Source organism: Leucopleurus acutus (assembly GCF_964270905.1).
Source record: "Leucopleurus acutus genome assembly, chromosome: 6".
Taxonomy (NCBI): Eukaryota; Metazoa; Chordata; class Mammalia; order Artiodactyla; family Delphinidae; genus Leucopleurus; species Leucopleurus acutus.
Genome location: NC_139149.1, coordinates 258,603 through 271,269, shown reverse-complemented (window position 1 = coordinate 271,269; position 12,667 = coordinate 258,603). Strand labels below are relative to the sequence as shown.

Below are 12,667 nucleotides of genomic sequence, written 5' to 3'. Positions count from 1 at the left end.
AAAAAAAAAAAAAAAAGCAGTTTAGAAATGCGGTTACAGAATTCATATTCTCTTCAGGTGCACGTGGAACATTTGCCAATATTGACCATACCTTGGACCATAAGGAGAGCATGAATGTTTCAAAAGATTGAAATCATTCAGAGAATGTTCTATGGCCACATGGAATTCGAATAGAAATCAATAGCAAAGAAGAGTAAAAAAATCCACGACTGCTTTAAAAATGAAACAGTATATTTCTAAATAACCTATGGGTGAGAGAAGACATCGCAGGGACCGAGGTTATTTTTATCTTGGGCTCTGCGATCCCCTAGAGCAGGGGTCAGCAAACTTTTCCTGTAAAGGCCTCTGTGGGTCGTAGGGTCTCTTATACAACTACTCAGCTCTGCTGTTGCAGCATGAAAGGAATCATGGAAAAACACATACATGAATGAGTGTGGCTGTATTTCAATAAAACGGTTTGCAAAAGCAGGTGGCAGGCCGGATTCGGCCGTTTGCGGACCCCTGGCCTCGAGCTTGGGTGTTGGATGGTTACAGCTGGGTCCCTGCACATGTGGGTTCCAGCTCCACGAAGCAGCGAGAGAGAGGGTGCAGGAGCCCACTCCATCCCGGCCCTGCCCTCGGGAGGAGATCTCACGTCTGCTCCTGTCCCTTTGGCACAGGTCGAGTGACATGGATGACGTAACTGCAGGGGAGGCTGGGACGGTGAGCCTCCGGTCTCCACAAGTCTATTTCTTTAGAAGGGACAGTTTTTTTGAGAGAGGCCGTCTCTGCTACACTCAGAGAAATGCTCCCAAGATCAACGAAGGCTTCAAAATTTAGAATTAGCAGCAGGAACCCTCTGCTGACAGCGATGCGTAAACAGAGGTGGGCAGAGCAGTTTTCTGTTGGGAAAACACCTTGAAACCCGCAGAGTCGTTCTGATCCGTAAGCTTCGCTGAGCAGCGGCTCCGGGCCAGTCTCGCGTGAAGCCGGCGCTGTGCGGAGAGCGCCTTCCCCTTAGCGCTTTCCTCACCCCTCAAGAGTGGAAAATAGCAAGACCTTGTTGCGGGTGAGCGAGGCTTTTGCCAGATGCCCATTTAGTGCGCAGTAGATGTCGGTCACCGCCCCCGCCCCCCGCCGTCGTCCTAGGTGACAACCCCTGAGAAGCAGGTACTACTCTTCCCATTTCAGAGATGAGGGAACCGAGCCCCAGGGGTCCGCGCATCAGTGCTGAATGGGGGAGGGGTCTGCCGAGCATCTCCCCAGCTGTCCCCAGCGCTGACCCTCAAGTAACCGTGTGTCATCCCCGCCCGCCCGGCTACAGTGTCCTCAGGAAACGCCCTCGTGCTCCGGGGTTTGAGTGGCGGACACTCAACCTCCCTGTTCACCCTGGGTTCCAAGCTTCAGGCGCTCAAGTGTCACACTTGGGTGTGGGCAGGTCTCACGAAAACCGACACACGCCTCAGATATTCAGGACTTCACTCACCGATTATCTACAGGGAAAAATGGTCGAGTGGGTACAGCCACAGGAGATTCAAGGATGCATTCCCACTGGATGTTGGATGCTCATCAGTAAAGTCAAGTTTAAGCAGCTTAGTTTGGGGCTGATATTTCTTTTTATTTTCTTCCTTTTTTTTTTTGTTTGTTTGTTTTCGCTCTTTCTTTTAAAATTTCCTTGGTTTTCGTTTTTCTCTTTTTTCTCTTTTTTATTTATCTGGGGGCGCTCTATTTCTTTATGCCCCTCCAAACCCCACCCACCCTTCGAGTACTAACCCCAGTCAAGGCGACTCTGCAGCCTTGGAAGCCCACTCAGCTCCCCCTCCGCTCACCCCTCCCCTGAGCGCCTGCAGCACGGAAAGATCAGCCAGTGTGAGACCTTAGGCTGTTCTCCACCGCGAATCCGGCATCCTATCTAGTTGGGCGTATGTCTGGGTGTTAGCCGTGTCTCGGCTGGGGTGCAAGCTCGGGCACTGGGTGCTCCTTGGAAATCTCTCACAGCACCGGGACTATTTCTGGAAAATAGACATCACGAGAGACCAAAAGTAAAAGAGTACCGTTCGAGGGTCTCCGTTCTGTCTTCCTCTGGTAAGGCATCAAGAACGGCAGGGACGTCTATAGGAAGCATGGCTAAATTGAAGGAGTCGCAGCTGTGGAAAAATCACACATTTGTAGTCTCGGGGTCTTTACACAATTTCCTAAAGTACTTTCCTTTCCACCCCTGGTATTTTACGCTACTGTTCTGCCCTGCTTCGTTCTTGCAAACCCACTCATGTCTCCCTAGAGGTAAAGGCGGGGCTGCGATAGGTACCAGTCAAACCCAAGAGAATGGGGCCAAAGAAGACACTTCCCGGTGTTACTGTAAATCAACTATACTTCGGTTTTGAGAAAGACATTTCCCAGAGTTTAGAAACAGAACTGTCAAACTTGTGGTGTCTAAACTTACGCTATTTCCCGGGGGTCGGGCTGGCGTGGGGCAGTTAGTTCGCTTTTTTTGTTCTTAATATTTTTTCCCACGTTTATACTCTTCCTTAGCTGTTTATTCAGTTTCAAACCTCCTCCCCACCCCCTTATATATTGTTTGGTATCATGATTTTACAGCTTCATATACAAATTACTGGGTGTTGAGGACATTAAAAGAATTGAGATGGGGAGAAAAGACATTTTGTTATTTTTAAAGTCGGCGGCAGACTTCTGTTTCAAGTTGGTGGAGCAAACACTCACCTTTTAAAAAAATTTCCCCTTTTTTGGGTCTCAACACCTTCTTAACATGCCTCTCAAATGATATTAGAGGAACCCACAACAGCAAAGAGAATAGGAAAAGAGTCACAAATGGATAAACTTTTAAAATAATTTTCTGGAATAAGTTTCTAGAAGCTGAGAGGAGTGTTGTCTCATAGAAGAGAGTAAAGAATGACCCACAGCAGGAAACTGACCTCCTCGCAGGCTCTAGAAAGGCTGCAGGCAGAGGGTAAGGCAGGCGGCAGGAACGGAAAGCCAGGAGGTTAATTGAAGCCTCCTTGGTGCGTGCAGATACGTCTTGGAGATAAGTTTCTTCTCCTTGTTTAATAAGCAAAAATGCTTGTTTATTAAAGTGGTTATAGGTGAAGCAATTCTGAAACTATTTTTGACGTTCTATAAAACTGAGGGAGTGAGTGTGTTAGGAGACCAGGGGTTCTCACAGGGGAAAGAAGAGACAGACGACTATGGACCGGGGAAAAGCAAGCAGCAACTCCATGAATGTGGGTTGGGATTACAGGCACCGCTGTGGATTCATGATGTCTAAAATGGGTGTAGGTGTGTGTATGTGTGCCTACGTGCACATGGACATGTGCATATGTGTGTAGATGTATGCAGTCATGTATTTTTGTATGAATGTGTACATACGTGTGTGTGTGTGCATATATATGTATGCATTTCCCCTCGTACACACTCCGGCTTGTCCGCTGAGGAGGCCAAGAGCTGACTCCCCCGCTCCACCCCCAGTAATGATGTGTGCACCAGGAACCCAGATTTTGGTCTCTAACACCATTCCTCACTGAAAAGGGACGTGGCTTCCACCACCCAGAGATTAGTCCTATTTACTGACTTGGTGACAGAGAACACAGGTTCTAACGGACAATCCCACTGAGACCTCAGAGCGCGTGTAGCCGAGAGGAGGGTGGGAGAAGGTGGGAGCCTGGACCACTCCCCAGGGGCCAGGGTGGTCTGGAAGACAGAATGGCAACAACCAAGGGTTTTTCATGAGATCAAACTTACCTAATTTTAAAATTCTGAGACCGTGTCCTGCTTACTTTTCCATGTGTTAATATGTTCCTCTGGAATTGAGAGGGTGGTGGCAGTGGGCGGAGATTGGGGGTTTTGTTTTGCTTTGTTTTGCTTCATGCCTTTCTTGGAAAAGTAAAATGCCGACAGCTCTAAGTCAATCCCTAAGATTATTCTGGAAATTTCAGTTGTCTATAAAACCCCAAAGTCTGGGCACCACTGGATTAGAAGACTTCTTTGTTGCTACTTACTTAGATTGCATGAAAGTCACAGACACTCAGTAAATTCTCTCTGAATTTATTAATGAGCAAAGAACCCAAGTGAGCTGTTTCGATCATTACGAATGCAAAAATAACTTGGAGTGAATAAACATTAACTAAGGATACCGCATGGCTTAACAGCAACTCTCAGGGGCAGAAATACAGGGGAAATAGCAGCTAAGAAATAGGTAATCTATTCAAGAAAAATGACCGCAGAGTTGAAATATCATTAGCAGATGTGTAGGAAGTTTAAAAGGGAATACTATTATAATTCTATAACTCTTTTAGAAATAAAAACATTATCTAGGGTCTTACATCATAGAAATCCATGATAAAGAAATAAAGAATCCTCTCTTGATTTTATAATCTGTGGTGCAATTATGGTTTATTACGAAACAAATTGGCCAACAGAGCATTTGGGCAGAGAAGCTGGAGGTAACAAGTCCTAGCTGGGGAGTTTTCTTGTTTAATTCACATTTAATTCATGGTTAGTTCAAGCCCAAGGTGACTGCGTTCTGAGTGCCTTTTGAAAGAACAGCCTCGTGAGATTTTTCCAAGAACATTGCTTTGGGAAAAAACAGGATTCTTTTCTTAATTCCCGAGGCCAGTGCTTGCCGACAGCTGGTGGACCCCGGCGTGCCCACTGACTGCCGTTGCTCAGTGTGCGCATTCAGCCTCCGGGCGGTACCCACACCAGCTGTGTTTGGTCTGCTGATGACTGCGGTCCATTCGGAAGTGCCCTCACCCACAGCAAAATGAGGCCGTGTGTCTAGCTGGCAGCGGGCCATCGCCGTATGGTGGCAGCAGAGTTACTGCAAGGTTTAGTGGGTGGGGGAGGGCAGAAGTGGGAAGGGTTACTAAGGATGGGGCTAGATGCACCACTTGAGTCCTTACAACTCACGTGGTCCGTGAGGACCCGTTCACCGTCCCCGTTTCACAGATGAGGAAATGATTGCTCAACGGGCTTCAGTAATAGGTAAATGTGGCCCAGGGAAACAGAGTGGGTGACAGGGCTAGCGGGTTACGAGGCAGGTCTTTCAGACACCAAAGCACTCCTTCTCCCTACAAGGTCACTGTTCCACCCAGCCCTTGATTCTGGAGTTTTCAGATTTTAGAAATATGCTAATGTTACCAAACAATTTCGTGTGCCTGACGCACAGCAAGGCCAAGCAACCCGAAACGTCGGAGTCTGGAGCAGAGAAAGGTCCAGGGCCAGCAAGGAGACGAGGTGGTTTGTGCCCCCAAAACCCAGAACTGCCCAGTGGTTTTCAGGCAGGCGTTTTTAAAGGCAAAATTTGGGGTGAGGGCTGCAGGGTGTGTGACCGTCTTCTGTCTGGCTGGTGGGGAGGTACAGACCCCTCCCTATGTCCTCTGCCATGGCTCCTCTCTGAGGTGTACCCAGATAACAGTATCTGATGCACATTCCTCAGCTGTCTTACAGATGCTGAAACCCGTCAAGCGGAAGTTGACTACTTGACCATGAGCACGTAGCCCCCACACCTGAGGACTGACGATGAAACACCACCCTGTAACCTCACCACCACCCAGAGAGCTGTGCGCGAGCTGATCGCACACCCTGCAACGCCCCTCCCTCACCTGGCCTTTAAAAATGCTTCCCTGGAAGCCACCGGGGAGTTGGGGCTTCCTGACCTTTAACTGACTGACTCTTTGCTTGGCGCCTGCAACGAACGCTGCACTTGCCTCCACCACAAGCTGGTGTCAGTAGATTGGCTTTGCTGTGCACAGGCGAGTGCACCCAAGTTTGGTTCGGTAACATGAACTCACAGAAAAGGAACTAATATTTTCGAGCCCCTACCATGGGCCAAATCTTGGTCTCATGTTAATCTCCAGGCAGAGGGGGGCAGGAAGCGCCGAGGAAATAACCCGAAGGGAACAGCAGGTGGACAAGCCTAGATTCTGCTTCATTCAGGAAGAGCTTTTTGCCTGGCAGTGCAGGAAGAAGTAAAGGTAAGTGTTCCAGGGTCACAAACTGGATTGCAACGATCTCCTCAAATACCCGGGGAGGGGCAGGTGACGGGTGGTACATACGGGGTAGGTGCACATCGGGGTGAGCCTTCCTACCTCTGCTAAAACGAAAATGTCGAGGCTGAGCGGGGTCTTCACAGCAAGCCCGATCGGCTTGTGTTCTGCACGAGAGGACTGGGCCAGAGAGCTGGCCACAGAGCGGGGCCAGGGCCACACAGCTCCGGGAGGCTGCGAGCCATTCTGGTGACGGGGAAGAGCCGGCACTCGCTGGTGCGAGTCAAGGGTACGTGTCCCTGCCGACCCTGGCTGGCGGCGGTGCTCCGGCAGAGCTGGCCACTCCTGGGCCGTGGCAGGGCCCTGCCCCCACTTGGGCTGGGCCTCACCCTGAATCGAAGGGTTTGAGCAGAATGTCGCTGCTGATGGTCATTGTGTTGGGACACTAGTCACATCTGCTCACCAGCGACTCATTTCACTACGTTTTATAAGGACAATGGGCCAAAGAAGCAAACTCCAGGGCTCAGGAGCAGGTCACTGACCAGGCCGTGTCTTAAAGAAAAGGCATCAGTCTACTTGTTTGAGATCTTAGGGCTCTGGAGAGGTGTTAAATGAGCAAATTAGCAAAAATGTGCTTACTCTAAATTTCCTCCTTCTTTGGTCTAACAATATTCTCATCTACTTGCTCTGTCTCTGTGTGATGACAGCTGTGGGGCCGCCCGGTAGACGGCCAGGCTGGGGCATGGAGAGAGGTGGATCGTTTGGGAGTGGATATGGAGGGTGTGGACGGCGAATCTTGGCAACTCTACAATGTTAAAAATGGACCATGGCTATTTCGGCTGAATTATATGGATTGGTGTTTGCTTTTGTTGAAGCATGGCCAACTAGCCACTTGCGACATTGACTTTTTTAAAGTATATCTCAAGAGCTACCATATGATCCAGCAATCCCACTCCTGGGCGTGTATCTGAATAAAACTCTTATTCGAAAAGATACATGCATCCCTATGTTCATAGCAACACTGTTTACAATAGCCACGACATGGAAGCAACCTAAGTGTCCATCGACAGATGAATGGATAAAGAAGATGTGGCACATATATACAATGGCATATTACTCAGCCATAAAAAGAGACGAAATTGAGTTATTTGTAGTGAGGTGGATGGACCTAGAGTCTGTCATACAGAGTGAAGTAAGTCAGCAAGAGAAAAACAAATACCGTATGCTGACACATATATATATAGAATCTAAAAAAAAAAAAAAAAGGTCATGAAGAACCTAGGGGCAGGACAGGAATAAAGATGCAGACGTAGAGAATGGACTTGAGGACACGGGGAGGGGGAAGGGTAAGCTAGGACGAAGTGAGAGAGTCGCATTGACATATATACACTACCAAATGCAAATGTAAAATAGATAGCTAGTGGGAAGCAGCCGCATAGCACAGGGAGATCAGCTCGGTGCTTTGTGACCACCTAGAGGGGTGGGATAGGGAAGGTGGGAGGGAGGGAGATGCAAGAGGGAAGAGATGTGGGGATATATGTATAGCTATAGCTGGTTCACTTTGTTATACAGCAGAAACTAACACACCATTGTAAAGCAATTATACTCCAATAAAGATGTTAAAAAAAAAAGATGCGGTACATATATACAATGGCATATTACTCAGGCATAAAAAAGAACAAAATAATGCCATTTGCAGCAACATGGATGGACCTAGAGACTATCATACTAAGTGATGGAAAAAGGATAATTAAAATGTAATAAAATGTCCTATATTCACAGCAGCACTATTCACAATAGCCAAGACATGGAAGCAACCTAAATGTCCATCGACAGAAGAATGGATAAAGAAGATGTGGTACATATATACAATGCAATATTACTCGGCCATAAAAAAGAATGAAAGAATGCAATTTGTAGCAACATGGATGGACCTAGAGATTATCATACTAAGTGAAGCAAGTCAGAAAGAAAAAGACAAATGTCATACGATATCACTTATATGTGGAATCTAAAACAATGATACTAATGAACTTATTTACAAAACAGAAATAAACTCACAGACATAGAAAGCAAACTTGTGGTTGCCAGGGGGGAGAGGGGGTGGAGGAAGTGGGTGGAGATGAATCAGGAGTTTGGGATCAAGAGATACACACCACTAATTTATAAAAGTAAACAACAAGGGCCTACTGCATAGCACAGGGAACTATATTCGATATATTGTAATAACCTATTAAGGAAGAGAATGTAAAAAAGAATATATGTATATATATATACATACACACACACACACACACACACATATAACTGAGTCACTTTGCTGTACATCCGAAACTAACATAACATTGTAAATCAACTATATTTCAATAAAAGTTAAAAAAATAAAGTATATCTCAATTAAGATAAAGTCAAGATATGACTTTATAGACACCATCATATTCCTCTGGTGAGCAGACTTCCCTCACGATGCACTAAAAGTATGCTTTGACATACTACTGGCAGGTAACTTCTGAGGTTGCAGCCTCTGCACTCTGCAGGGCACACACACCTCCGTGAGGCGACGGGGAGCTGGGCTTACCTCTGCGTCATCTCCGTCTTCGAGGTTTCGGGCAGGGACGAGAGGACCGGGCACTGGAACCTCTTCCAGGTCATCACTCCAGGAATGACATCCTGTAATAGAGCCGGCACAGGGGGACCACATGTAAAGTTCAGGAAAGACTTCCGTTTCATTCAACTGAATATTTTTCAATCCAAGTTGAGCTCCAAAATGTATCATTTCATTAAGTTTAGTAGAACTTTTCTGAGGCTAAAAACGACAGCTGCTCCAGCATCTGCTGCAACAAGGCAACAGGCACTAAGGCAGGGAGGACGGAGAGGCTCCCGCCCCTGTCTTATGTGGCACAGGGGCAACGGCCCTGGTGCTGGAGGACAGGTCTGGCCTTTCCACCCGTTTTGACTACTGTGCATGTGATGCTAATGCAACATTCAGAGGATGGGTCAGTTCATCAGAGGGCTGTCCAGGCAGGGGTAAGCGCGCGCAAAGGCATGGAAAATGCGAGGAGGGTGCTATCAGGAGAGCACCGAGTGCAGGGCGGGTGACGGGGGTGACAGGAAATGAGGCTGGAGAGGCAGGCTGGTTGTGGAGGGCCTCGTGGGCCAAGCTAATGAGCCTGGAGCTGCTCCCAGGGGCAGCAGGGACCACGGAGGGTTTCCAAACTGGAAAACGACCGGATCGGATTTGTGTGGAAGGAAGGCTTCTCAGGAGGGTGACGGTGCGCTGCTGGGCCCTGGGGTGCAGGACAGGGAGCCACATGGCACGTGAGGCCAGCCGGTGGGACCCAGGGAGGGCCCGGGGGCGGCTGGCTGCGGGGCTGGGGAAGAGGGAGCAAAGCAAGGAGCACGGGGATCAGGCTGGGGCCCTAGAACCAAGAGGCAGGAAGGTGATGCGGGAAGAGGCATGAGGCGGAGCTGGCGGGGGCAGGGCTGAGACAGCCACCCACCTAAGTTAGGGTTTCATCCCGAGCCGGAGGGTGCGGGCCACCCAGGAGGTGCCTGGAGGCTGAGGTCAGGTTGGTTATTTGGGGGAAGAAGGAGATCTCGGGGGCCTCTTCCTCACTGTGCATTTGTCACATCACCACCTTGCCCATTATGACGTTTCTGTCCTTGTTGGGGACCAAACAAAGAGGGGGGTCATCCCACAGGGTTATGGCCGCCACGTGACTGTTTTTCCATGGTTGCAGCGGGGATAAGATGAATATTAGGCATGGCCTTCAAGGAAAAAGAGACTAAGAATGTTGAAAAGGGGGCAACGTGAAGCCTGGGAGCTGGGTACGGGCTGATGGGGATGGTGCTGAGTCCCCACCTGCCCCCCTTCAGGGCTGGGGCATGACAGGGTCCACAGCGCCACGGTTACTGTCCTCGTCCTGCAGCTGCAGCAGCAAACCCTCTATTCCTCGGTTCCAGCGGTGACCCTCCCTCCTTGTCCCCTGCCCGTCCCCGCAGCCCAGAGCCAGCTCTGCCGCTGAGCCGGGATGGCTTTACCATGTGATGGAGAAACTGCTTCTGGGTTAGGGGGATGCTGGAGCTGCAGTGGGACTCCTTGGTGAACTTGTATTTGGGGTGGGTGCACAGATGGTAATCCATCGAGGTTTCCACGTAGGTCAGCGGGTGCTTCACGGCAAATAACCCTGGGCTGGGGTTCTGCGGGAGAGACGAAAAACGGGGTCTCTTTTGTTGACCGGTTTCCTCCTCTGCCACAGCACAGGCGTCAGCTAAGGCTCCCTTCGGCAGCCCCCCCGCCGGCACGCGCACTCTGACCCCACCTCTGTCAGCCCGTCTGGGAAAGAGAAGCAGGAGAGCAGAGGTGGCTTCAGATGGGCAGTGTTCACGGTCATTCACAAATGTCACTTTTCTGGTTGAAGCGCTTCATTACATACCACACGGATTCAGGATTTGATCAATTAGGGGGATTTATTAAATAAGGAAACTGGTTTTAAAAAGCAATGAGCTGCTGGTTTTGGAAACAAAAGAATAGCTTCTAAAAAGTAACTTTAAAGAGAAGACAGGGGCTGCCCAGGTGGCGCAGTGGTTGAGAGTCCGCCTGCCGAGGCAGGGTACACGGGTTCGTGCCCCGGTCCAGGAAGGTCCCACATGCCGCGGAGCGGCTGGGCCCGTGAGCCATGGCCGCTGAGCCTGCGCGTCCGGAGCCTGTGATCCACAACGGGAGAGGCCACAGCAGTGAGAGGCCCGCGTACCACAAAAAAAAAAAAAAAAAAAAAAAAAAAAAAGACAAAGGAGAGGGTGGCATGTGATATATCAGGAAACATCAGCATTTAACATTGTTTTGGTGATGTTTTTAATTCAGGAAGGCTCCATTTGGATGAAGTATCTGGCTTTAAGGGAGTTCCTGTCTTTTACTAATTTTCCAGCAGAACTAATGGAGGCACAGAGCAATTATATCAAAATGTGGAGCCTTTTAATGTTCCTTCTGGGGCCTGTCCAACAAAAACCCAGCTCTTCTCCCAGACAACATAGCTTTTAGCTCCCTTGTGGTTGTTTAATCACAGATGTTTAGGAACCACTAAGTTGAGATTCTGTTCTTTTTGTTTGTTTGAATAATTAAAAAAAAAAATTTTTTTAAAAACCCACAGAACTCCACACGACTGACGGGAACCCAGTCTCACCGCCAAGAAACAAATGTCCCCAACAACTTGAAGACGACGTGACAGCACCCAGAGGAGGGCCCGGCTATCGTGCGTGTGATGAAGGCGTCCCGGCCACGAACGCTGGGCTGCCTGTCCTCCAGTCATGCAGGGAGGCTGACCTGCAGCCAGGGCCACAGAGAAGCTCTTGCGCCGACGCACGGATGTAAAGGCAGCAGGACGGCAGGGAGGCGATAACCCCTCGAGGGAGTCAGGAGTGGAGTATCTGTGTGTCCACAGCAGCTCTTCTCCCGTCCCTCACAGGGCCACACGGAATGGGGACAGGGACAGAGGCGAAGGCAAACCTTGGGTCCCCACTCTGACCCAGGTCAGGGCTGGAGGGCTGGGAGGGAACGAGGGGAAAGGTGGGGCGTGGTGAGACAAAGCCGGGGAGACTGAGGATGCAGAGGAAGGCGGGTGTGGGTGGGCAAGTGGGGGACGCGTCCTGCCGCCGCGCAGGGCCCCTTAAATCCCCCAGCGTGCGAGGACGTGCCGGAAGGAGGGGCAAAGGACAGGAGGCAGGGTGAGCACCCAGCCGGAGCCGCCCAGGTGCTCTGGGCACAACTACCTCCCCAGAAATGGGGCGAGGGCCAGAATCTGGAGGCTGCTGGCCTCCGCCACCAGGAGTCACCCCTGTGGTGACAAAGGACAATCGGGACAGCCCCTGGGAAGGGATGCCTCAGGGATTCGGGGCAGGATGACAGAGACCCCAGCTGGGCCTGGTCACAGTGTGACCAAGAGGTGGAGTCACTGATGGGGGAGGGGCTGGCAGTCTCACGGGGACGGGGACGGGGGGCAAAGGTGCACAGCCCTGGGGTGGGGGGGACACCCGCCGTGTGGCCAACTCTCTGGACCTGCCTTGGGTCAAGTGCAGCGGATGAAATCTTTCTGGAAATGGCCATGCCACCATCTCTAACAGTTGTCACACCTCACCTCCCCCAGGGTGGCCATCGCTACCAGAGCAGGAGGTCTGAGTGGTCAGCCCGTGACTATTTTAATTTTAATTTCCCTCAGACCACTGTGTGCATATGGGAGCGGCTCACCCAGGCTGGAAGGATTCGTGGCGAAGAGGAAGGGGGCTCGTGCGGGCCCCTCCTACCCCAGGCTCGGGTCTGGGTTTGTGCCTGGGATGGTCACTAACTCTAAACATCACGCTGCTTCTTCCTTCTCTTGACTGTCGACCTCACAGTATCTGCTGACTCACTACCACGTAAGGTAAGGGTCTTGCTCGTGTACACAGATGCTCCTTCCGGACTTTGAAAATCACATGGTTACTGTTAGTTTTGCTGCGACTTGAAATGATCCACTGATCCACCTATTTCCTGTTTCATCATCTTTAGTTGAGTATTTCAACTCCCCCTCGGGTGAAACGAAGGCATTCCCACTCCCATGCTTTCTCGTTCCTTTCTTCCTCTCTTCCACAATTTTACTTTTGTATTATTGAGATCATCAACATCTGCATTCTGGAACCACACCAAGACCTGT

The 12,667-nt window shown here is 50.0% G+C and overlaps 1 protein-coding gene across 1 annotated transcript in view; it reads right to left on the bottom strand.

The window, feature by feature from the left end:
* Positions 1 to 12,667, bottom strand: part of CFAP221 (cilia and flagella associated protein 221) — a gene marked incomplete at its 3' end in the record, with an annotated part of 82,251 nt that overhangs the window by 5,656 nt on the left and 63,928 nt on the right. Inside the window, exons 19-21 of the mRNA XM_082841158.1 lie at positions 10,023 to 10,181; positions 8,560 to 8,651; positions 2,034 to 2,126 (exon numbers count right to left, since the gene is read on the bottom strand). Coding sequence (XP_082697284.1) covers positions 2,034 to 2,126; positions 8,560 to 8,651; positions 10,023 to 10,181 — 344 coding nt within the window. The remainder of the gene's footprint in view (positions 1 to 2,033; positions 2,127 to 8,559; positions 8,652 to 10,022; positions 10,182 to 12,667) is intronic.